Genomic DNA, 24,328 nt, shown 5'->3' with positions numbered 1-24,328 from the left:
AATGTGGGTAAAGTATAGCACCACTGCATTTACAATCCATTATTTTTTCCACCTGAGAAGAGTGAAGCACCAGAATGCACTGCTCAGCTAGATGACGAATGGGCTATCAAGAATTATAAAGTATCTCTTCCCAATGAAGGGGAAAGTTTAGGCTTTCACACTCATAAAATACCCAAAAAGTAGACAGAAAAAAATGCAAAGACAAATCTCCAAATACTATCTCACCAATGCTAAGGTGATTCTGACTGGAATTAGAATAATAACAATATTTAACTTATTCTTTGATCAAGTTTTTAATAAGCTATTTTTTTACATGTACACTAGTAATCTTAAAAAGACAAATATTAACTATTATAAGTTAAATACTATACAATTTATGAGAAATGTAATTTTGTGAATTTGAAAAGTAAAAGGGAGGTAACTACTAAATGGATTAAAGAAGAAAATTCTACTTTTTAAGACATTTTAACCAGACAGAAAGTGAGAAATTACTAATTTAAGTAAACACTAAAAACTTTTACTGAAGTTGGAGACCTTATACTATTTTAGATCAAGCCTTCATCTACACAGCTTTAAATAAACTTTAAAAAATCTTTTCTAGTACATATAAGGCTGCTAAAAAGAGTGCATGACTGGGGGGAAAAAGGCATATGCTAGAATGTGAACTCCTGAAGAACAGAAATACATTTCATTCATCTTTATCCCTGGATTCCTAACACAATGCCTGGTTCAAACTCAAATGCTTAAACAAGGTTTGCTGCTTTGAAGTGAACTGGGGCAAATACACCTTTCCACCTCTGGTCCAGTTTTCACTCCATATTAAGCACATCTGAAGTACCTGAGCTGCCCCTGGCTGTTGGCTTTTGACTTTAAATTGAGTAAGGTAAGCGAATATGCATACATTTTTTACATCAGCTTTCTCACATCAGCCTCAGAACCAAATCATCACTGGGCTGTGAATATTCTCATGTACTCCGATACTTATTTGTTGGACAACAGTTAATATCAATGTGCAAAAGTAATGCATTTTCAATGCAGGATAAATATGCTCATATGAATATGAATGGAATAAAGGCCCTGTTTCTCCATGTTTTAAATAACAGATACATAGCATCTTAAATTATGACTTAATTAGCAGTTTTTAGACACTGAACATAATACACTGTATTACAATGCAATGTGGTAGGCTTCCATTTTAGGAACCGAAATAAATTTCACATGAAAAAATATTTATTTTAATTCACATCAAATACATTTAGAATAAATCTAAATTTTTAGCATCAAAATACTTACAAACAAACACAGATAAACTTTGGATGTATAAGTCTCCATTCTGTCCTAAATGCATATACAAAAAGCTCTCCTACAACTATTGATCATCACCTCGTTGCCTTAAATTTCTAGATTTTCCATTTTCAGTTCTTCTCTTTTTGAAGACTGGGGCCACTCCATCTGCCATAACTCCAAGGGAAGTGACTGTTTTTTCTTTAAATACCACTTTGGGTTCTCCACCACCATCAGCTTCTGAAGTTGATACATACTCATTTTCAGTGCTTGGAAGTTCCAAATCTACCTCCTCACTGGAAATAGAGTTAAAATAAAACTCTATTTGACAGGGTAAGACAACGTTTTCATATAACCAATGCCCCCAAGATCAGCTTTCTAATGACAATACATTAGAAGTTGCTCATTTTGGAGTAGGAACTACTTTAAAATACTGACTTTACAATATTATTTAAGATACTGAGCACTTATTCAGGTGGATAAATCTGGGAGAAGTTCTATGTATTAATTTATTCCTGTTGCACAAAGGATGCATTATCTAAGAAAATGCTTGGGCTTATACATAAGCAGTACAAGTAAAGAGATAAGGGGGTTGGGTGCGGGGGCTCAAGCTTGTAATCCCAGCACTTTGAGAGGCCGAGGCAGGAGGATCACTTGAGCTCAGGAGTTTCGAGATGTGCCTAGGTAACATGGCGAAACCCCACTGCTACAAAAAATACAAAAATTATCTGGGCATGGTGTCATGTGCCTACAGTTCCAGCTACTCGAGAGGCTGAGGTGAGAGGATCACTTCAGCCTGGGAGGCAGAGGCTGCAGCGAGTCGAGATCTCATTTTCCTTGTGTAGAAGACTGAATGGAACTGTATGCCTAGCACTCCTTTTCTAAGAACTAGCCCTTCAACCATCCACATGATTAATTATAAATAATCAGTTGAGTGGTCCTGATATCAGCACCTGATTAAAAAGAGCCTATCACAGTACCGTACTCCCTAGATAGTCAACTGGTCTGTGAAAGAGTAAATTAGTCACATCACACCCATCAGTCCCATCTATGAGATTCTGGAACATGGACCAGAAAGATCATTATGTTTAAGTAGCTGAGAGCATAAAACCTGTTGAAAAACACACATCATCCTATTTGGAGAATGGAGCTCTGCAGAAGGCAGTCTATTCCGAGGATTTTTTCTTTTTAGGAGAGTCTTGCTCTGTCTCCCAGGCTGGAGTGAGTGGTGCCATCATAGCTCACAGCAGCCTCCAACTCCTGGACTCAAGTGAACCTCCTGCCTTAGCCTCCCAAGGTACTGGGATTATAGGCGTGGGCCACTGCACCTGCCTGGCCAGCAAGGACCTTCTTTGCTATCAGTTATCATAGGCTGTTTTAAGTTATAAAACTAAATAGCAACACTGAATCCTATAGAAATGTACTTTGCTGAGTAATACTTGAGTTGCTGCAATATTTGCTTATCTATTTAGTTTTTACTTTTTTTTTTTTTTTTTTTTGAGACAAGGTCCTACTCTGTTGCCCAGGCTGGAGTGAAGTGGTGTGAACATGGCTCACTGCAGTCTCAACCTCCTGGGCTCAAGTAATCCTCCCACCTCAGCCTCTCAAGTAGCTGGGAACATGATGTGTGCCACTATTCCCTGCTAAGTTTTTTTTTTTTTTGGTAGAGAGAAAGTTTTGCCATGTTGGCCAGGCTGGTCTCGAACTCCTGACCTCAGTTGATCTGCCTGCCTTGGCCTCCTGAAGTGCTGGGATTACAGGCGTGAGCCACCTCACCCAGCCAAGCTATACTTTTTTTTCTTTCTTTTTTGAGATGGAGTCTTGCTCTGCCACCAGGCTGGAGTCCAGTGGCGCAATCTCAGCTCACTGCAACCTCCACCTCCTGGGTTCAAGCGATTCTCCTGCCTCCACCTCCTGAGTAGGTGGGATCACAGTTACGTGCCACCACACCCAACTAATTTTTGTATTTTTAGTAGAGACAGGGTTTCACCATGTTGGCCAGGATGGTCTCATCTCTTGACCTCGTGATCCGCCCACCTCAGCCTCCCAAAGTGCTGGGATTACAGGGGTGAGCCACCGCACCTGGCCTCAAGCTATACTTTTAATAAGCACAGCATCCTTGAAATTACTTACTGCAATTTAGGGAAGTACTAGGATGTAAAATCACTTGTAATAACAGTGGAATTAAAGCTCCAGGTACTTACTGAGACTCAACCTCTTGTTTAATTTCTTGCCATTCTCCATATGGGTTTGATTTCTTAAGAGTTTTCGATTTTTCTTCATTTGAACCTAATGAATTCTGTTTCTGAATACTTTTTTCTTTCTGTGTTTCTGAGTCACTTCCTCCATCACTATTTTTATTTTTTTCCTGAAATGTAAAAGCCAAGAAATAATACAGTTCAAGCAAAACTACCAAGACAAAAATAAAATTTAAGGCTTTTAAAGGTATTGTTATAGATTTATAAACAATAACTCACTAACTCAAATTTGCACATAACACAATAAATATACATAGAAGAACTTTACTGCTTGATTAGGTTTTCCATGTCTGAAATGTTGATATACCATGACAAAGGCTCCTTAAAGCATCACCTTAATGTCTTAAGTTCTACAATTAAGGACATATAAACAGGGCTCTCTTAACTTCTCTTTTCTGCTTTCTTGCTTTACTTGCATATCCAACAGTGACTCCCTTTATAATTGTTGACTCTGTTGAATTTTTCTGGGAAGTGGCAAGATTATAGGGAGTTTGTCCTTGTTTACCTGTATTTTGTAATTTTTTTCCTTTTCCTATAATTTATCTTTTAAAAAATAATTTAGGGGGCACAAATGCGTATTTCTTACACGTATATATTATGTCACGGTGAAGTATGGGCTTTTAGTATATCTATCACCTGAACAGTGAACAAACCCAATAGATACATTTTCAACTCACCTCCCTCCCACCCTCCCACCTTTTATGGTCTCCACTGTCTATTAGTCCATTCTGTATGTCCACGTGCACCCACTGTTTAGCTCCCACTTATAAGTGAGAACATGTAATATTTGACTTTGAGTTATTTCACTTAGGTTAATGGCCTCCAGTTCCATTCACATAGCTGCAAAAGCTATCATTTCATTTTTTATGGCTGAGTAGTATTCCACGGTGTGTGTGTATATACCACATTTTTTTTATCCAATCCTCCACTGACAGACACTTAGGTTGATTTACTTTTTGCTATTGTGAACAATGCTGGTACAAACATATGAGTGCAAGTATCTTTTTTGTTTAATGATTTCTTTTCCTTTGGGTAGATACTCAGAAGTGGGACTGCTGGATTGAATAACAGTTCTGCTTTTAGTTCTCTGAGAAATGTTTTCTATAAAGGTTATACTAACATACATTCTCAGTAACAGTGTATAAGTGTTTCCCTTTCTCTGCATCCTTGCCAGTATCTGTTGTTTTCTGATTTTTTTTTTTTTTGAGACAGAGTCTTGCTCTGTCACCCAGGTTGGAGGGCAGTGGCATGATCTTGGCTTACTGCAACCTCCGCCTCCCAGGTTCAAGCAATTCTCCTGGCATGTGCCACCATGCCTGGCTAATTTCTTTTGCATTTTTAGTAGAGATGAGGTTTCACCATGTTGTTTAGGCTGGTCTTGAACTTCTGACCTCAAACGATCTGCCAGCCTCAGCCTCCCAAAGTGTTGGGATTACAGGTGTGAGCCATTGCATCCAGCCATTTTCTGACTTTTTAATTACAGCCTTCTGACTGGTATAAGATGGTATCTCCTTGTGATTTTCATTTGCATTTCTCTGACCATCAGTGATGTTGAGCATTATTCATGTGTTTTGGCCACCTGTGTGTCTTTTGAAACATGCCTGTTCATGTCCTTTTCCCCCTTTTCAACGGAGTTGTTTTTTTCTTGAGTCCCTTGCGGATTCTGGATATTAGTCCTGTGTTGGATGCATAGTTTGCAAATAGTTTTTCCCAATATGTGGGCTGTTTATTTACTCTGTTAATTGTTTCTTTTGCTGTGCATAAGCTTTTTAATTAAGTCCCTCCCATTTGTCTATTTTTATTTTTGTGTTTACTTTTGAAGACTTTGTCGTAAATTCTTTACTTAGGTCAATGACCAGATGAGTTTTTCCTAGATTTCCTTCTAGGATTTTTTTTTTCTTTCTTTTTTTTTTTTTTTTGAGACAGTTTCACTCTTGTTGCCCAGGCTGGAATGCAACGGCACGATCCTAGCTCACTGCAACCTCCGCCTCCCAGGTTCAAGCAATTCTCCTGCCTCAGCCTCCCGAGTAGCTGGGGTTACAGGCATGCGCCAGGACGCCCAGCCAATTTTCTATTTTTAGTAGAGATGGGGTTTCTCCATGTTGGTCAGGCTGGTCTTTAACTCTCGACCTCAGGTGATCCGCCCACCTCGGCCTCCCAAAGTGCTGGGATTACAGGTGTGAGCCACCATGCCTGGCCTCCTTCTAGGGTTTTTATAGTTTCAGATCTTTAAACATTTAAGTCTTTAATCCATCTTAACTTTTGTACATGGTTAGAGGTAGGGGTCCAGTTTCATTCTTCTGCATATAGCTAGCCAGTTTTCCCAGGATCATTTCTTGAATGGGGTATCCCTTCCCCAGTGTATATTTTTGTTGATTTTGTTAAAGATCAGTTGGTTGTAGGTATGTGGCTTTATTTCTGGGTTCTCTATTCTGTTCCATCAATCTATGTGTCTATCTTTATACCAGTACTGCGCTGTTTTGGTTACAACAGCCTTGGAGTATAGTCTGAGGTCAAGTAATGGGATGCCTCCACCTTTGCTCTTTTTGCTTAAGACTGCTATGGTTATTGAGGCTCATTTTTGGTTCCACATAAATTTTAGAATTGGCTTTTCTAATTCTGTAAAAAAATGAAGTTGGTGATTTGATAGGGATTGTGTTGAATCTGTAGATTGGTTTGGCCAGTATGTCATTTTAGTGATATTGATTCTTCCAATCCATAAGCATGAGATGTTTTTTCATTTGTGTGTATCATCTATGATTTCTTTAATCAGTGTTTTGTAGTTCATTTTGTAGGGATCTTTCACTTCCTCGGTTAAATGTATTCCGAGATTTTTTTTTTGTAGTTATCACAAATGGGATTGAGTTTTTTATTTGGTTCTCAGTTTTCCCATTATTATATAGATATAGGTATACAGAAATGCTACTGATTTTTGTACAGTGATTTTGTATCCTGAAACATGACTAAAGTCACTTATCAAATCCAGGTGTGTTTTGGAGGGGTCTTTAGGGTTTTCTAGGTATTAAGATCATTTAATCAGCAAATAGAGACAGTTTGACTTCCTCTTTTCCAATTTGGATGCCTTTTCTTTCTTTCTCTTGCCTAACTGCTCAGGCTAGCACTTCCAATATTATGTTGAAAAGGAGTGGTTAAAGTGAGCATCCTTGCTTTGTTTCATTTCTTAGGGAGAATACTTTCAATGCTTCCCCATTCAGTATAACGTTGGCTGTGTGTTTATCATACATGGCTCTTTTTTGAGACAGAGTCTTGGTCTGTCACCCAGCATGGAGTGCAGTGGCACTATCTCAGCTCACTGCAAACTCTGCCTCCCAGGTTCAATTGATTCTCCTGCCTCAGCCTCCCAAAGTGCTGAGATTACAGGCATGAGGCACCGCACTCGGCCTCATATATGGCTTTTATTATTTTATTATTATGAGGTATGTTCCTTCTGTGCCTAGTTTGCTGAAGGTTTTTATCATGAAAGGATGCTGAATTTTAACAAATGCTTTTTATCTACTGAGCTGATTAAATGGTTGTTTTTAATTGTTTATGTGGTGAATCACATTTATTGATTTGCATACTTTGAACCATCCTTTCATCTCTGGAATAAAGCATCCCTTTATCATGGTGTATTAATCTTTCTGATGTACTGCTGGATTCAGTTTGCCAGTATTTTGTTGAAGGTTTTTGCATCTATGTTCAGCAGGGTTATTGGCCTGTATTTTTTTTTTTGTTGGAACACATTCATTTTGACGAAAGAAATTAATCATTTCTATCCTAAGTTGGATACTGGATTACCTAAATCTGGCTGGCTATAATCATTGTGAGATGGCAACTACAATGAAGGCTTTGCTGTTGCTCCTCCGTAAACTGGACATAACCCTTACTCTAAGTTCCATCAAGATTTGTGAAGTTGGTAGAGAAACTGCAGGCAATGACAAGATCCTAGGTGTAGCCTAGGTATTTAGGAACTCTGATTTTCCTACATTTCTCAGGCCAACAATTGCAACCATTGCTCAATGCTAATAATGTGTCTTCTCTGCTTTGACTCATGGGCTCCTGAGTGTTCCCGGTTTTATTTATCCAGTTGCCAAAATATGTCTTAATTTCTATGTTGTATCAGAAGACTTAAGGTCTGTAGAGCTTTTCAAAAACTGATGTCAGCTGGGCGTGGTGGCTCACGCCTGTAATCCCAGCACTTTGGGAGGCCGAGGAAAGTAGATCACGAGGTCAGGAGATCAAGACCATCCTGGTTATCAACATGGTGAAACCCTGTCTCTACTAACAAAAAAAATTAGCCCGGTTTGGTGGCACACGCCTGTAGTCCCAGCTACTCGGGAGGCTAAGGCAGGAGAATCGCTTGAACCCGGGAGGTGGAGGTTGCAGTGAGCCAAGACAGTGCCACTGTACTCCAGCCTGGGGACAGAGCAAGACTCCAACTCAATAAAAAAAAAAAAAAAAAAAAAAATTGATGTGAAGAGTAAAATTTAAAAACCTACCTTAAACTTTATTTTTGGCTTTTCTGTCTCTGTAGAGACCTCTCCTTCTTCTGCTTCCTGTTCCCCATCAGAATCACTATGCGAATCTGATGATTTGGATTCATCTAGGGTGCCAAGTGAATTTTCATTGACCTTACTAGAAGGCAGATCACTAGTGTGTGGAATGAAATCATCAGGTTTCTCCCATCTGGATTCTGCTCAACACATTTTAAAGTCATGTTATTTAGTTATTAATTCTATTCAGATGTAATTGCAACATAACATTTATCACTTACAATTATTAAATGACAATACTGTATGTATTTCATACTATCTCTTGATAAAGAAGATAACAGAGTTCCTAAACCTCTTGCTCTTGTATCTTTCAGAAACTGATTTCAAACAGCCTGGATTTACTAGATGTGTAAACTATAACTCCAATGGAATGAGAGACCTAAGAACTGGGTGATATTTCTAACGGTTCACAATTTATCTGACACCAATTTCAGGAAACATATTGATAATGAGCAAACAAGAGATTTCCTGAAACTTACTTATCACAGAGATTTCCTTTCCTGGCCCCACTGTGGTGGCTTATGCTTGTAATTCCAACACTTTGAAAAGGCGAGGTAGGAGGACTGCTTGAACTCAGGAGTTTGAGACCAGCCTGGGCAACATAGCGAGACCCTGTCTCTACAAAAAATTAAAAAGTTAGCAAGCATCATGCCATGTTCCTGAAGTATCCACTACTCAGGAGGCTGAGGTGGGAAGACTGCTTGAGCCCAGGAAATAAGAGGCTGCAGTGAATCATGATTGTGCCACTGCACTCCAGTCTGGGCGACAGAGCAAGACCTTGTCTCAATTTAAAAAAAGAAAAAATTCCTAAGATTTTCATGAAGTGAAATTACATTGTGAAGCACTAAGTGAATATTAAATTCTCATTTTTATTATGGTGGTTTGGTGGGGGGGCAGCAATGGGAATCTCAATTGACTGAACTCTACTGCCATCCAGTGGTTCATTGGGCTTTTAGTAAAACAACAGTATTTCTAATTACCTTGTAATTAATTCCCTATTTTCAACTGGGAGAGTTTTAAGAGTGAAAGGGGCTGCCGTTAATAATTATTCTGGTCCAGGAATAAACCAAAATCATTCAAGGCAAATCAATATATACAGCACCTTAATTAATACAGAGTTCTTAGCAGGATTAATGAAAAACATTACTTTTCCTAATCCACATTTCACACAAGTAACAACAGAACTTTCAAGAATTTATTTATTTTATTTTTATTTATTTATTTGGCGTCATCTCAGCTCACTGTAACCTCCACCTCCCCGGTTCAAGCGATTCTCCTGCTTCAGCCTCCCGAGTAGCTGGGACCACAGGCAAGCGCCACCACGCCCAGCTAATTTTTGTATTTTTAGTAGAGACGGGACTTCACCATGTTACCCAGGCTGGTCACGAGCTCCTGACCTCAAGTGATCCACCTGCCTCAACTTCCCAAAGTTCTGGGACTACAGGTGTGAGCCACCACGCCAGTTCAGGAAGTAATTTATTTAGCACCTATTATGTGCCAAGCACTGTTATTGGAACTTTATGACATATGACATTCATGACCTTACAGAGCACATATATTTATTCTATTTCACTGAAAAGTGACTATAGGCTCAGTAACTTGCCCACAGTCACATCACTGGTAAGGAAAGAAGCTGTGCATTGAACTCAGATCTGTCTAACTCTAAAGCTATATCACTATACTATTTTATATGTATAAAAATCCCAACCTTCAATTGTACTGGAATATAAACATTGCTATAACTGGGCAGGCTAAATATCTACTTGGAGGTTAAAAGGGCCTTTTCTTCCTAAAAGATTTAATGCTATGCAATGAGCTAACAATAACAGGAATTAAAAAAACAAGAACAAGCCTCTCCTAAAGTTACATTAATGTTATAGCTATTCTGATAAATTCAACTGTTTATGATGTTAAATTAGATGAAACATTAATTTGAAAGTTTTAGATAACAATTAGTATTTATGCATGCTTCATAAGTATTTATGCAACTGAAACATTGTTAAATTTTCACTTTTACTAATTTGTTAGACACTACTAAATAGCTTCATAGCTTCAGTTTTATTTTTTATTTTATTTTGAGACAGTCTTGCTCTGTCGCCCAGACTGGAGTGCAGTGGTGCGATCTTGGCTCACTGCAACCTCTGCCTCCTGAGTTCAAGCGATTCTCTGCCTCAGCCTCCTGAGTAGCTGGGACCACAGGTGCCCACCACCACGCCCAGGTAATTTTTTAGTAGAGAAGGGGTTTCACCATGTTGGTCAGGCTGGTCTCAAACTCCTGACCTCAGATGATCCACCTGCCTTGGCCTTCCAAACTGCTGAGATTACAGGCGTGAGCCACTGTGCCTGGCCTAGTTTTTTTTTTTTTTTGAGACAGAGTTTTGCTCGTTGCCCAGGCTGGAGTGCAATGGCACGATCTCGGGTCACTGCAACCTCCGCCTCCCAGGTACAAGATTCTCCTGTCTCAGCCTCCCAAATAGCTTGGATTACAGGCATGCATCACCACACCCGGCTAATTTGTTTGTATTTAACAGAGACAGGGTTTCACCATGTTAGTCAGGCTGGTCGCTTAACTCCTGATCTCAGGTGATCCACCTGTCTTGGCCTCCCAAACTGCTGGGATTACAGGCATGTGCCACCGTGCCCGGCCACAGTTTTATTTTTAAAAAGGAAAAGGCAAGTTGAGCTAGATGATCTCTAAGCTACCTTCCAAGGTAATGACTGTATTTCTAAAATAATTATAAAAATAGTAACGTCAGAGAAAGCTAAAATGATTCTATTTTTAAGTTTGTGAATGCAGTATCAACTGAGAATAACATTGGTGAACAGCACAATACGAATAGGAATCTTTTTGCTTTTCCACTGTATTGTTTTTAAATTACAAAAAATAATTCATGCTTACTACACAAATATGTTTATCGTATACTAAAATTTCCAAGTTCAGATGATTAATCAGCAGGCCAATAAGCAATTCCAGGTACAATTTTAAACAGTTAAGATAATCAAAGGTAATACTTACCTCCTGTTTCTGTATTATAATAATAGGTAAAACCATCTTCACTTAAACCTTCTACCCAAACGGTCTTCACTGCTGTCTAACAGGAGAAAAAAAACCCAGCATAAACTGAGGATAACCATGATTTTCTATTGAATAACTCAGACAGAGTCAGCCACCCTTGCCTCTCCTCCTGACACCTGGTGATATCATCTCGATCTGCATCCCCACCCAAATCTCATGTAGAATTGTAATCCTCCAAGTTGGAGATGGGGCCTTGTGGGAGGTGACTGCATCACAGGAGTGGTTCCTCATGGTTTCAACACCATCCACCTTTGGTGCTGTTGTTAAAATAGTGAGCAAGCTACCCTGAGATCTGGTCATTGAAAAGTGTGTGGCACCTCCCCGCTAACCCCTTGCTCCTGGTCTGGCCATGTAAGATGTGACTGTTTTCCCTTGGCCTTCTGCTGTGATTTTAAGTTTCCTGAAGCCTCTCCAGAAGCTCATGCCACCATGCTTCCTATACAGCCTGCATAACTGTGAGTCAATTAAACCTCTTTTCTTGATAAATTACCTAGTTTCAGAAGTATTTCTTTATAGCAATGCAAGAACTGACTAATACACCTGGGTATTAGGGGTGGTAGTACTAATCATGGCCAGGAAGCTTGGTTTTTGCTAATAAAGAACCAACTTTCAAGCAGTGAATGTCTCACCTTTGAAAGCCAGGAACAATTCTTTCCAAATGGACAGGAACATGTGAATGGCAACCGACGGCAAACCAACTAATATTTGGCCTGAATGCAGTTTTTGGATAGATATCAGTACTTTTTTTTTTTTTTTGAGATGGAGTCTTACTTTGTTATCCAGGCTGGTGTGCAGTGGTGCAATCTTGGCTCATTGTAACCTCTGCCGCCCCAGGTCCCAGTGATTCCCCTGACTCAGCCTCCTGAGTAGCTGGGATTACAGGCAACTGCCACTGCACCTGGCTAATTTTTTTGCAGTTTTTAGTAGAGATGGGGTTTCACCATCTTGGCCAGGCTGGTCTTTAACTCCTGACCTCGTGATTCACCTGCCTCAGCCTCCCAAAGTGCTGGGATTACAGGCATGAGCCACTGCACCCGGCCAGATATCACTATTTCATCTCCATCCAGCCTTCTAACAAAAGCATTATGGGAAAAAAAAGGACACAGTTTGGGGGTGGAGGGAGTAGAGTATTTGTAAGTAAAGTTGCTTAACGAAACTCTACAAAAACCCAAGAAACGAATCACTTTAAAGAATAAAACAAAAACACTATTAATATGCTTCAGTTACCTTTTTTAAGTTTCCTTGAAATCCTTCAGGTTTCTCCCACTGAGATGCTTAAAGCAAAATATATTGCATTTATAAAATCTTTTTGCTTTAAAAAAATACTTTCCAAAAAATTTGGACAAAATTTACAGTCATTATGTACAAAACACTACAGGTCTACAATTTAAAACATATTTGAAAAATAAAACAGAACATACATCCCAGTACTGTGCAGAGAATATATGTGAATGCTATGTAACCAAGAAAGGACAGAACGAGGGATTAGAAGTTACTGGAACTTCCAAAGGAATTTTAGAGCCAGGCAGGGTTTCTCGTAAAGGTTTCACAGAATTCAGGTTTGATAAGTTTCAAAGGGCTTTTGATATCTTGGGGCAAGGGAGAGTGAGAGATAAATTGAATAAGGACTCAGAAGAGGAACAACTAGTATGCAGAAATTAAAAACATGTATCATGGAGAGGAAGAGTATATAAAGTAGGATGCTGAAAAAAAGAAGCAAGCAATAAGCATTGGAAGGGAGAAAAGAAATAATAGTTTGTAAGTAAATTTGAGAAAGACTTCTAATTGCTAGTACATAAACATTTATGGTATCTTCATTGCTAAACTACAATATGCATGTCACTTAAAGCTCAGTGCAAACTCTAACAGATTAATATTTCTACATAGTCCAAAGATAATTATGATCCTAATGATAATAGTCATTACAGTAAGATTGTTAGCCCAAGGATTTCTTCATGATTAACTCTCTGATCTTATTTCCTACCTTCCTAGCATTCTTAACCTTCTTTTGCTGGCTTTTCTTCTATCCATTCCTTTAATATATGTAACACTCACCTTCTTTACTTCTTGCTCTATTCTCTCTGCTTGTGATCTCATATACTCCTAAAGGTTAACATATTATCTACATCCCCAGACTCAATTTTGCTCAACTCCACACTGTAACCATCAATTAGCTACCAAAAGTTGTCATATGAATATTCTGTAGGTACCTCAAATTCAACATATCTAATTCATTATTGTCCCCATTAAACTTATTTTCAGTTCCTTATCTCATATCTAAGTAAATGGTGCCATCATTCTCTCAGCCCTCCATAAGATGGCCCCAATCTACCTTCCAGTCTAACTCTACTAAGACGTCTTCAAAGAACTGCATGTTTTACCTCGACCACTATTTCCCAATACTTTCAAACCTTTTTTGGGGTTCATATTGTTCTGTGTGGATTCTGTACCTCTTAATAATCTGCTGAAATCTTCTTTAATCAAAACACAGAGTGTCTGCACTGTGCTAGGCACTATATTAGGCGCTACGGATACAATGGTGAGTAAGGCATCATTCCTGATGTCCCTATCTTAATTTAGAGATCAGCTCAAAAGTAATTCCTATGATAATCTCTCAAAGCTACATAATCACAATGAATTCAACACTATGAGTTCCCGTATAATCTTAATTACACTTCTATTACAGCACTTTAAAATGCCTCCTTTTATCAAGCTATTTGTCGCTAAATTTTATGACTCTGGAGATTAAGATGCTACATAAATGTAGAATAAATGTATTAACTTATTCCAAAATGTATACAGAATAAAAACCCCAAATACATTTAGTTTTTAGGAAAAACAAAAAGATATTTTTGATATTGTTACTGTAAAACGACACTGTGTTTTTTCTTTCTTTTTTTCTTTTTTGAGATGGACTTTCGCTCTTGTTGCCCAGGCAGGAGTGAAATGGCGTGATCTCGGCTCACTGCAAACTCCATCTCCTGGGTTCAATTGATTCTCCTGCCTCAGCCTCCCAGGTAGCTGGGATTACAGGCATGAGCCACCTCGCTTGGCTACTTTTTTTTTTTTTTTTTGAGGCAGAGTCTCGCTCTGTCGCCCAGGCTGGAGTACAGTGGCCCAATCTACGCTCACCGCAAGCTCCGCCTCCTGGGTTCAGTGCCCCAATCTCGGCTCACTGCAAGCTCCGCCTCCTGGGTTCACGCCATTCTCCTGCCTCAGCCTCCCACGTAGCTGGGACTACAGGCACCCACCACCACGACCGGCTAATTTTTTGTTTTTTTAGTAGAGACGGGGTTTTACCATGTTAGCCAGGATGGTTTTGATCTCCTGACCTCGTGATCCGCCCATCTCAGCCTCCCAAAGTGCTGGGATTACAGGTGTGAGCCACAGTGCCCAGCCTAATTTTGTATTTTTAGTAGAGACGGGGTTTCACCATGTTGGTCAGGCTGGTCTTGAACTCCTGACCTCAAGTGATCTACCCTCCTCAGCCCCTCAAAGTCCTGGGATTACAGGCATGAGCCACCGCATCTGGCCATGGCACTGTGTATTTTTCTGTTGGGTATCAGTTTCCAGTAAAATACACAGTGCCATTTTTCAGTAACAATATCAAATCAATCAAGGCAGCTACAGAAAAAAGAAATCAGTTACTGGCTCCCAGAAGAAAACCTCTACTGTAGAATATTTTATTTCAAGTACCCCTACAATTTGTGAAGTGGATTTGAAATTCCTTATTTCTATGCAAAATTCTTTATTTCCATGTATACTTACAGAAGTTTCTATTGAGAAAACATAAAGCTATAGTTTATATGTAAGAAAGTCATTATCAAAGGCTTTGACTAAGTATGACACTTAGTCACTACGAGAAGGGTACCTTTTTAAAGGGCACATAGTTTTCTTACCTTTGGGGCAAAAATGAAAAACTGGTCTTTCATTATTTAAAATGCTCCAATATTAGATAAAAATCCTAACATAAAATAAATTGTTCTATTCTACTAGTGACACTGTTCTTTACCAGTTTTATGCCTAAATGACTTACCTCCCGAGATAAGATCATAATAGTAATGGTAACCCTCAGAGGTTATGCCTTCTACCCATCTGCCCTTTGAAGGATCTTTTTTTCTTTTCTTTTCTTTCTTTTCTTTCTGTTGATTTGATGTCGAGGTAGGTGGGATAGTGCTGGTTACTGGTGTTATGCTTGGCTCCAAAATTTCTAAAGAGATGAGAGAAGGGTAAAGCAGCTATAGTAACTACTATTTTTTATTGTTGCTGGCATAAAACATTAATGTTATTCCAATCAAAAACCTGGTAAGATTCTTTTGAGAACTTAACACATTATTATAAAGTTCATTCGGAAAAATAAACATGTAAGGGCAGGAAAACTGTGATAAAAAGAAAAAGGAGACTTTAGTTCTACCAGGTATTAAAACTTATTCTAAAACTATGGGTTAAAAAAACAGCCAGCAGTGTGGAACTGACATAGAAATAGGCAAGCATATAATTGAAACAAAATAGTCCAGATACAGAGCCAACTTCAGGTTGGCTGGTATTCCATATCAGAGGATAAAATCATTAAAAAAAGAGGGTTTCAAATTACCTACTGGGTACAACATTCACTATTCGGGCAATGGGTATACTAAAAGTCCAGATTCCATCACTATGCAATATATGCATATGAGAAATCTGCACTTGTACTCCCTACATCTATTTAAAAAAAAAAAAAAAAAAAGAAATAAAGAAAGCATGCTTAAAAAGAAAGTTTTTAGATTAACTGGTTAATTATTTGGGAAAAAAGTACAGCTGTTCTCCACTCCCTGCTCCCTTCCCCCTTTTTTATTAAATACTAGGTCAAAGATAGTTACAAAAAGAACACCAAGTAAAATAATGTTAAATTTGACTACATAAAAACTAAGATATTCTGTATGACAAAAATAAAAAGAAAAAACATATATAAGACAAATTAAAAAATATTTACGGTAAATATGGCAAAGGGTTAATATTCCTAACAAAGATCCTTTACAAATCAAACATTCTAATAGAAAAATGGACAACAATTACAAAGACAATTCAGATAATTAACATTTACTTATTTTTTCTTATGTTGCCCAGGCTGGAGTGCAGTGGCGAAATCATAGCCCACAGTAGTAGCCTTGAACTTGTCAGCTCAAGCAATCCTCCCACTTTAGCATCCCAAGTAGCTGGGACTACAGGTGTGTACCACCAAGCCCAGTTAATTTTTTATTTTTATATTGTAGTAGAGGTGGGGTCTCACCATCTTGCTAGGTTGGTCTTGAACTCCTAGGCTCAAACAATCCTTCCACTCCGGCCTCCTAAACTGCTAGGATTACAGGCATGAGCCACGGCACCCAGCCAATTAACATTTACTTTTGCTAATATTCAAAGAAATGTTTTGTTGTTGTTTTGCAGAAGATCAATAAGTAGTGAAAAGAATGACCAAATCCAGTATTAGTTTGATAGATCAGGTATTTACATTGGTTTGAAAAAATGGGTAGTTTTGGTGGGGGACAGTGGCTCATGCTTGTAATCCCAGCACTTTGGGAAGCCCAGGCAGGTGGACTGCTTGAGGCCAGGAGTTCCAGGTCAGCCTGGGCAACATGGCAAGACCCCGTCTCTACCAAAAAATAGCTGAGACTGGTGGCGAGCTGAGGTAGGAGGACCACTGGAGCCCGGGAGGTCGAGGCTACAGTGAGCCATGATTCTGCCACTGCACTCCAACCAGGTGACAGAGAGAGACCTGTCTTCAAAAAAAAAAAGAGAAAAATAGTTTTTATGGCTTTACTTTCCAAAGGATTGGCTAGTTACTCCTAAAATGGGTTAATAAACTTATTTTTGTTCTAATGAAAATGTAAATCAGTCCATTTCTGGAGACAATGTGGTATTAGCTATCAATATAAAATATATTCACACTTTGATACTGTAACTTCCAGAAACTGAACCTACAGAGAAAAATAAGTGTAAAAAGATACATGCATAAAGATGCTTAATGCCGCACTCTTTACGACAGTGAAAAATGTTAAGCAACCTAAATGTTAACCAGGAAAAGATTAAATAAATTATAGTACAGAGACAAAATAACAGTGGCTACCATTTATTCACCATTTGTTATGTGTGGTCATGTAATAAGCAATTTATACCATAATGTTTCTTAGTTTTAATAAAAATCAAAAATCATAACTAGCAAGAGGAAATTCTGTTTGACTCCAAAGTCTGCTCCTACCATATAAAAATGATACATCTCCCTAATTATTTAAAAGAAAAAATACATTTGATATATCACTGAGGGAAAAAATAAAACAACCAGCAAATAGACCACAGCACAAAATATGTAATTTAAAAAAACATCTAAAGAAGAGGTCTGCAAAAAATCTTAACAGTTAGTGAGTTTTTAAAAACTCTTTTCTTTGTACTGCATTGTTGCATGTTTAAAGGAATATATATCCTATTTGGAAAAACAAGGCTATAGTAATATTTAATAGGAAAAATCCATTTAAATATAAAATGGCAAAATTTATTTGCTCAAAGGGCAGCATAATGGAATGTCTCAATGCATATAATTGATAATAGTTGGACTCTCATCTACTCCTAATTCCCCAGGAATGCCTAAATCCTTTTTCCTTTCAAAATGAACATATGGCTTTATCCTCAAGGAACCAAACAACTTTCACAACTTTCCCACCTTTTAATTACCAATGTCCAGGATAACAAAGTCTGGCTACAACTGTTCTTATTTAATGAACACAATGCCAATTAACTGGTACTCTGCTTAAAACTTTAATTGAAAGCTGTTTTTATTAGAGGAATACCATGACATGTTGATGACTGCAACCACTACTAAGATCAACAACTGAGATCTGCTATATGCCTGGCTTAAGGAAAATGGATTTGATATGGAAGAATTATTCACAAAATCCTCCCAGTTTAAAGCCTAAATTCAATGACAAGATAGATGCAGTCTAGTTAAATAAGGTCTTTCTTCTGGAACTTCCTTCTAGTAGTAAATATCTGCCTTCTAATAGTAAAATCTGCTAGTTGTCCACAAAAGGCTAATTCACTACATATTCACCCATATAAATATACAAGACTCATAATTTTGACCATATGGACACAGTTAATTGTAATTATAATGCAAGGCCTATTTTTAAATGAATAGTGTCTTTTAGCCAAATAACTAGAATACTTAAAAAACTCAAAGTGTCTCTGAAATGAACCACTTAGCTAGGAAAGAGCTAGGATTAGGTGACCACAAAAGTAGTATGGCTGCTATGAATGAAGGTGTTAAAAGATAAAACATTAAAAGTACAACAAAAGGGCATGAGCAAACTTCCACAGTCTAAACAGGGCTATTATGCATAATAAAAGCACTGAGAGTATACTGAGTTTATAACCTCTTTATGGAAACAATCAAAGCTTACTTAGCATGACCTCTGATGTTACTTTTAAAACATGCTGGCTGCTTTTTTTTTTTTTTTTTTTACCTGACTCTAAGCCAAGTCTTTTCAAATCCTCTTGGTATGCTTTCAGGGCAGCTGCCTCCATTGCAGCAAACTCCTTTGATGCCTTTTCTTCTTCCTTTGCCTTATCCAGGCTTTTCTGTTTAATCTATGTAAGACACACATAACAGTGAAATTGAGATAAAGGACTGACATCTGCATAGAAAAATTAGCAAATAAACAATCTAAATTACCTCACTGATTCTTTTTGCCACATTTTCCTTATGATTCTTTCCTCTTTCATGAAATTCAACGCTCTTGAAAATGAAAAGAGAAAATAGAAAACTACATAATCATAAAATTCATCGTAAACATAATAAACAATTTTCTCATAAACATGAGAAAATTAAAATTAAAATGAATGGCAGAAAAGATGAAAACATTAATTTAATGCAAATTGGCCCTTTTAATCAAATGATGCTAGGGAACTACATTGTTTATTATTATGTCCTCTGACTAGGTTTCCTTTGGTTCTTAAAATAAACCATGATGACCTTATTAATGGAGAAAAATACAAGGTACACTTGATGACTAATCTAGTGACTATGATTGTAATGAGGACTCAAACATGACATGAAGCTTTTAAAGACTGGGGAAAAAATCTTAAACAACTTTCAACATCAAAAGCCTTTAGAATTTTATTGCTCTATTTGTCATAAGGAGGGACATAGAGAACAATGATTTTATTGCTTTATTCCTCAAAATTAGGAGAAAAGTATGTATTTTAAGAATCCTCGTAAATTATAAGCAAACACTTTTATACCATGTGGTAATGGTTCAAAATGTACAACTTCCATGGAGGATAACTTGGCAATATCTATCAAGACTACAAATACATTTACCCTTTGACACAGCAATTTCATTTCTGGTAATTTATCCTATAGATATATCTGCACATGTACAAAATCATGATATATACAAGCTTACTGACTGCAGCACTTGTTTGCAATAACAATACGGTATCCATCTCTAAGGGACTGACCGGTTAAACTATGGTACATTCTCATAGTCTACTGTAACAGAGAAAAAGCAGCTCTTTATGTATGGATACAAAGGGAGCTCCAGTTACATACTGTTCAATTTTTTAAAACTATAGTGCAGAATAATATATACAGTACATTACCTTTTATGTATGCTGGAATAAGAACTTGTGCCTACATGCATGTAGAAACAATGGAAGGATAGGCAAGAAAATGAAAAAAAAAATGATAACCTATGGGGAGTGATGGCAACTGGATGACTGGGGACAGGGCGGGTGAGTGAGCGCAATTATCTATTTAAATAATCAGAAATGCTCCCTAAATTACAAGTTTCTAGTTAAATGCAGTAAGAAATTCCTGGCAAGCTCTGCAAAATAAGTTCTGTCAATCAAATCTTACATGATGCATTAACTGAGCTACTCTAAAATACTACCATGAATTGATCTTTAAAGTGTGACTTTGTAAAGCAGATAATTCTCCTGTTTTTCATATATTGGGTTTCCTAAAGTTGATTACACTACACAAAGAATACAATATTAAAGGACCATTCAAAATTAAATTAATTTTGTTTCTAATTAAAGGTTAAATCAATGTGTATTACCAATTCAAGAAGATGAAGACACACTACACTGGAAGGGATTACTTACTCTAGATAACTCACAATTCATTTTACAGCCTAGGTACCTCCAAGAAAGAGAGACTTTAAGTGATCTGTGTGGTTTTAAAAATTCATGGTATTTATTTATAAGGATAGCCTAGGTAAAATAGTGAAGAACTTTAGCAACTATCCAAAAAGACCAAAACATCAAAAAAAATCCAAATCCTAAACACCTTGCAGGTAACAGGAAGTAAATGTCTACAGAAGAAATCCACAGCATTGTTAAAATATGAGACTACTATTCTTTGTGCATCCAACTTTGCCAAGTAAAAACGGTATCAACATAAAATATATTTAACAGATACCCTAGTGTTTATGTGGTATGTACATAGTATTTTGACATGCAAGAGGGGAGAAAAATCAGTGGTGTGCTTTTTGCTTTACATCTTCAAAACTGGATCTCAACTATGAGACAGACTAACAACATACCTAAGACTTGTTACTTTGTTTCATGAGAAAGGAAATAATGGTGTTCTTTCAAATCTAAGCATCTAAAGATACACAGCTCTGCATTAAATACACTTATTTCTAGAGCAGAAAATATACAAGAAAAACTAAAAATGTTGCTTTTATTTTTTAAGGGCTTTCCACAATTCTTCGTGTATGACAGTATTATGAACACCACCATTATAATACAGGTGCTTCATAACGTGAATGAGATGACCTACTCATCGCCCATTTCCCAAAAGGCCACAGAGAAATAATTTCACTTAATATACAATCAAAGTTAGGTTGATGAAAAGGAAGAAGGCTCACAGCTTTCATAGGGGACTGAGAAGACAGAAATCTTCTGATGTTTTGAAAACACAAGAGCAATGTACATAAAAATGCTTTGTAAATTGAGTTTACATCAAAAAGGAGCACTTCATTCAACACAATTATTATTAGAATCTCTAACAGCGGAATTATCATACAGGCCTATTGTCTGCTATCCAGCACTTGCAGTAATCACAGAATTTCTTTGGCTGTGACTTCCAGTAGTCCGCCCTGAAAAAGAGAGAAAACAAGGCTAAGCTCATGTAAAACTTAAAAAAGGTTAAATTCTGCATGCTTTACATTTTTTAAAGTTTGAAATATATGCCCCTGCTACTAAATCTTGTCTTGTTATATATAGTCGTTTTATTATTTATCTGGTTGGAGCAGTCAATTGAAATTCTGTTGCCAGCAGAGTAGGAAAAGTCTGTATCTGATTCATTACAAAACTCCCTTTAATAAAATGGCTTTCAAAAATTCCTCACTTGTTATCGTCATCGTTATGAAAAACTAAGGAACATCTTAGAGAACATTTATCCTTTGTGGCTTTGGGGGAGGTTGCTGTAATGGAGACCCGAGGAAACTCATAAAGTTTGCTTTAAATCAAGTCATTCCCACCAAAAGAACAACGTACAAGACTACTCCGGGGGAAAACTGTAGTTCCTCCGAGACTATCAGTTAAAACAAACTGTTCTTGAGCCTCAAGGCAAGAAAGAACTGGAAAAGCCATGGGACTTCGTAGACGGCCGACCAAAAAAAAAAAAAAACAAAAAAAACAAAAAACCATTACGCTATCCAGGGCTGGCCGCTTCCAGTGGGCGGGGGAAGCCGCAGCCCAGCCCTAGTTTCACAATACCCTAGGGTTCAGGGGCTTCGGAGCCCCAAGGGGCGCGTGCGACCCCCGACAGCGTCGTGGAGAGAGCACAGCGTCGCTTCACCCACGGCCGTCCAACCAGCCCCCTGAACCGGCCGCCGGCCTCCCCCTAGAGCCCGTGCCCCATACCCCAGGGCGTTCGGCGGGGTAAGATTTCTACCCCGCCCTGAGAACCGGCCCTGCAGGTCTGGGGCCGGTCCCGAGCGAGTTAAGAACGCGTCCGTCACGCCCCCGGCCGAAGGGCGGGAGGAGAGGAGGGGAAGACCCGGGCGAGAAAGGGCCGCCCAGAGAAACAACGCCTCGTTGTTTAGGGCCTGAGACCCAACTCACATGACTGCGCCAGCCGCTCTGCAAGTCGTCCAGGGTTCCACTCAGACTTGCGCTTTCCCAGCGGGACAAGTCGGGCTCTTCCAGCCGCCCGAGGCCCACCCGAACCTCCCTCCGACCCGGACACCTTACTCAGTCCCCGGGACCAGCGTTCCGCAGTTCCCAACTACGGGTGCCCAGACGACCCAATCCGCGTTCGAAATCGCCTCCTCTCCCCTCCCCCTACAGGGGCGGTACTCCCGGCTCCAAAGAGGTGGGGTCGGTATAAAGGGGTTGAGGTCACCGGGAAGGGGTAAAAGCGCGACGGGACCTGAGCTGAAGGACGGGATCTCAAGCCTCAAGTCCCCGCGCCATCCCGCCGTCTCTGTGTCCTCCCCTGGGGCCCAGAACCTCCATCCTCCTTCTAGGCTCGCTGGCTCGAGGCCAAGGAGCTCGCGCGCCGCCTCCGCCCCGAACGCAAACAGCTGTTCCCAGAGACGTCGCCGCTCTCAACTTTGCCAACTAGTCCGCACGCACTTTGACCAGCGGAGCAACCGGGATCTGTGGGTCGGGGTCCTCTGGCGGAGTTAAAAAAAAAAGAGGTGAAGCTGCGGAACCAGCACTGCGAGTCGCTAGGCTTCGCCTCAAACTTTGCTGTTGCAGCGGAGCGGCCCCGCCCCGCCCCTCCTCTCCCCTACGACGCCCGCGAGCTCGGACGGGGCTTGTTCCCTAGCTCGGGAGCGCGTGGGCAGCAGCAGCAGCAGCAGCGGCGGCGGCTTCAGTAGCTCAGAGGCGGCGGTGGCGAGAGGCACGGCGGAGGAGGCAGAAGCCCTTATGCTTGTCAGGTGGGTCAGGGCAGTTTCTCATAGCAGCACTTCCCATATGGTCTAGCGGTTAGGATTCCTGGTTTTCACCCAGGCGGCCCGGGTTCGACTCCCGGTATGGGAACGCTGTCTTTTCTTTTTTTCCAACTATTGGTTTGGAGGGCTGACTTTTTAAATCTTGTGTTCTGGCTCCTTTCTTGTCCCCCTGTCTGGGTGAGTTTGTAGAAAATGAGCATTACTGTAGTTAGTGGCGCCAGGAGCTGGGCTGCGGCTTTTGGAGCCTCGAGTGCCGCGCGGTGCCTGCTGGAGAAGCGAATGCGCTCCGGATCCTTCTCCCTCCCGCCTCCGGCTCGCGGGGCTGGTGGGCCCCTAGGGAGTTTCACTTTCCCCTGGGCTGTTCCCCCGCCCCTCCGGCCCGTAGTTTTCCAGACGCCCGGGAGGTGATGATTAACTCCGGCCTTGCGTTATCTCCTCCCAGCGCCCCCCTCCGGCCCACACCCTCTTCGGCCGCTCTTGCGACTCTTCCGATGCAGGAAGGGCTGACCCCCTACCCTGGGCGCCCCGGAGCCCGCGCCCGGGCCGGTAGCTCTAGTGGTTCTCTGGCCACAGGGTATTTACGAGGCCCCACGGAACACAGTGTGCTTTCCGCGCCCTCCCGGGGGGGCGCGCTTTCCCGGCCGCGCAGCCGCCCGGCGCCCCTTTCCGCCGCGTGTGCGCTCGCGTCTCCACCCGCGGCCCCTGAGCAAGCGCGAGGCCGGCCCGCGAGGTCTTCCCAACTTGACATATTAGGGGCGCTGGTCGCAGTCACGGAAAGTACCCTCGAAAAAAGGCCTTTGGGAACGAGAATCTTTTTTCTTTCCCTTTAAAAACACACACCACGAGCTATGGAGAAGAAAAATACCACTCTGATGAGATGGCTTTAAATAAGTAAATCGACTTTCCAAAGGGTCTAACATGTTGAGCGCCGTTGATTTAAAGAAAAAAATTGATTAAAACAACAACAAAACATCCTGGGGTGGAGGTGGGGCTTGGGAAAGAGAAAACTGGCTGGAGACTGGGAAGGGGACGTTAAAACAAAGTTTCACTGTATTTTTAAATATAGAAGCCCTGTGTTTATTACAAAGAAGGGGCAGCTGTGTCAGCAGCATGTGAGCTGTAAATGAAACAAAAGCGTTATCTTAAATGCAAGCTGAAATTAGAAAATAGGGTCGGCTATAATGTTTATTGGGCCTCTGGGAACAAACGAAGAAGGAA

The 24,328-nt window shown here is 39.9% G+C and overlaps 1 protein-coding gene and 1 non-coding gene across 2 annotated transcripts; one reads left to right on the top strand and one right to left on the bottom strand.

The window, feature by feature from the left end:
- Positions 1-274: 274 nt before the first annotated feature.
- On the bottom strand, positions 275-22,413 carry WBP4 (WW domain binding protein 4). The gene is made up of 10 exons (XM_002824206.6): positions 22,275-22,413; positions 21,232-21,304; positions 18,874-18,936; positions 18,665-18,788; positions 15,208-15,381; positions 12,399-12,445; positions 11,112-11,187; positions 8,042-8,235; positions 3,489-3,652; positions 275-1,580 (listed from the first exon to the last, which is right to left on the bottom strand). Coding segments are annotated over exons 1-10 (1,128 nt in total). The 5' UTR covers positions 22,277-22,413; the 3' UTR covers positions 275-1,369.
- Positions 22,414-23,126: 713 nt separating this feature from the next.
- TRNAE-UUC (transfer RNA glutamic acid (anticodon UUC)) lies at positions 23,127-23,198 on the top strand. Its single transcript has one exon. It is a non-coding gene; the product is annotated as a tRNA-Glu (tRNA).
- The last annotated feature ends 1,130 nt before the right edge of the window (positions 23,199-24,328 follow it).

This window comes from Pongo abelii, chromosome 14 (genome assembly GCF_028885655.2).
Source record: "Pongo abelii isolate AG06213 chromosome 14, NHGRI_mPonAbe1-v2.0_pri, whole genome shotgun sequence".
Classification (NCBI taxonomy): Eukaryota; Metazoa; Chordata; class Mammalia; order Primates; family Hominidae; genus Pongo; species Pongo abelii.
The sequence above is the reverse complement of the archived record's forward strand: the minus strand, read 5'-3'. Positions and strand labels throughout refer to the sequence as shown.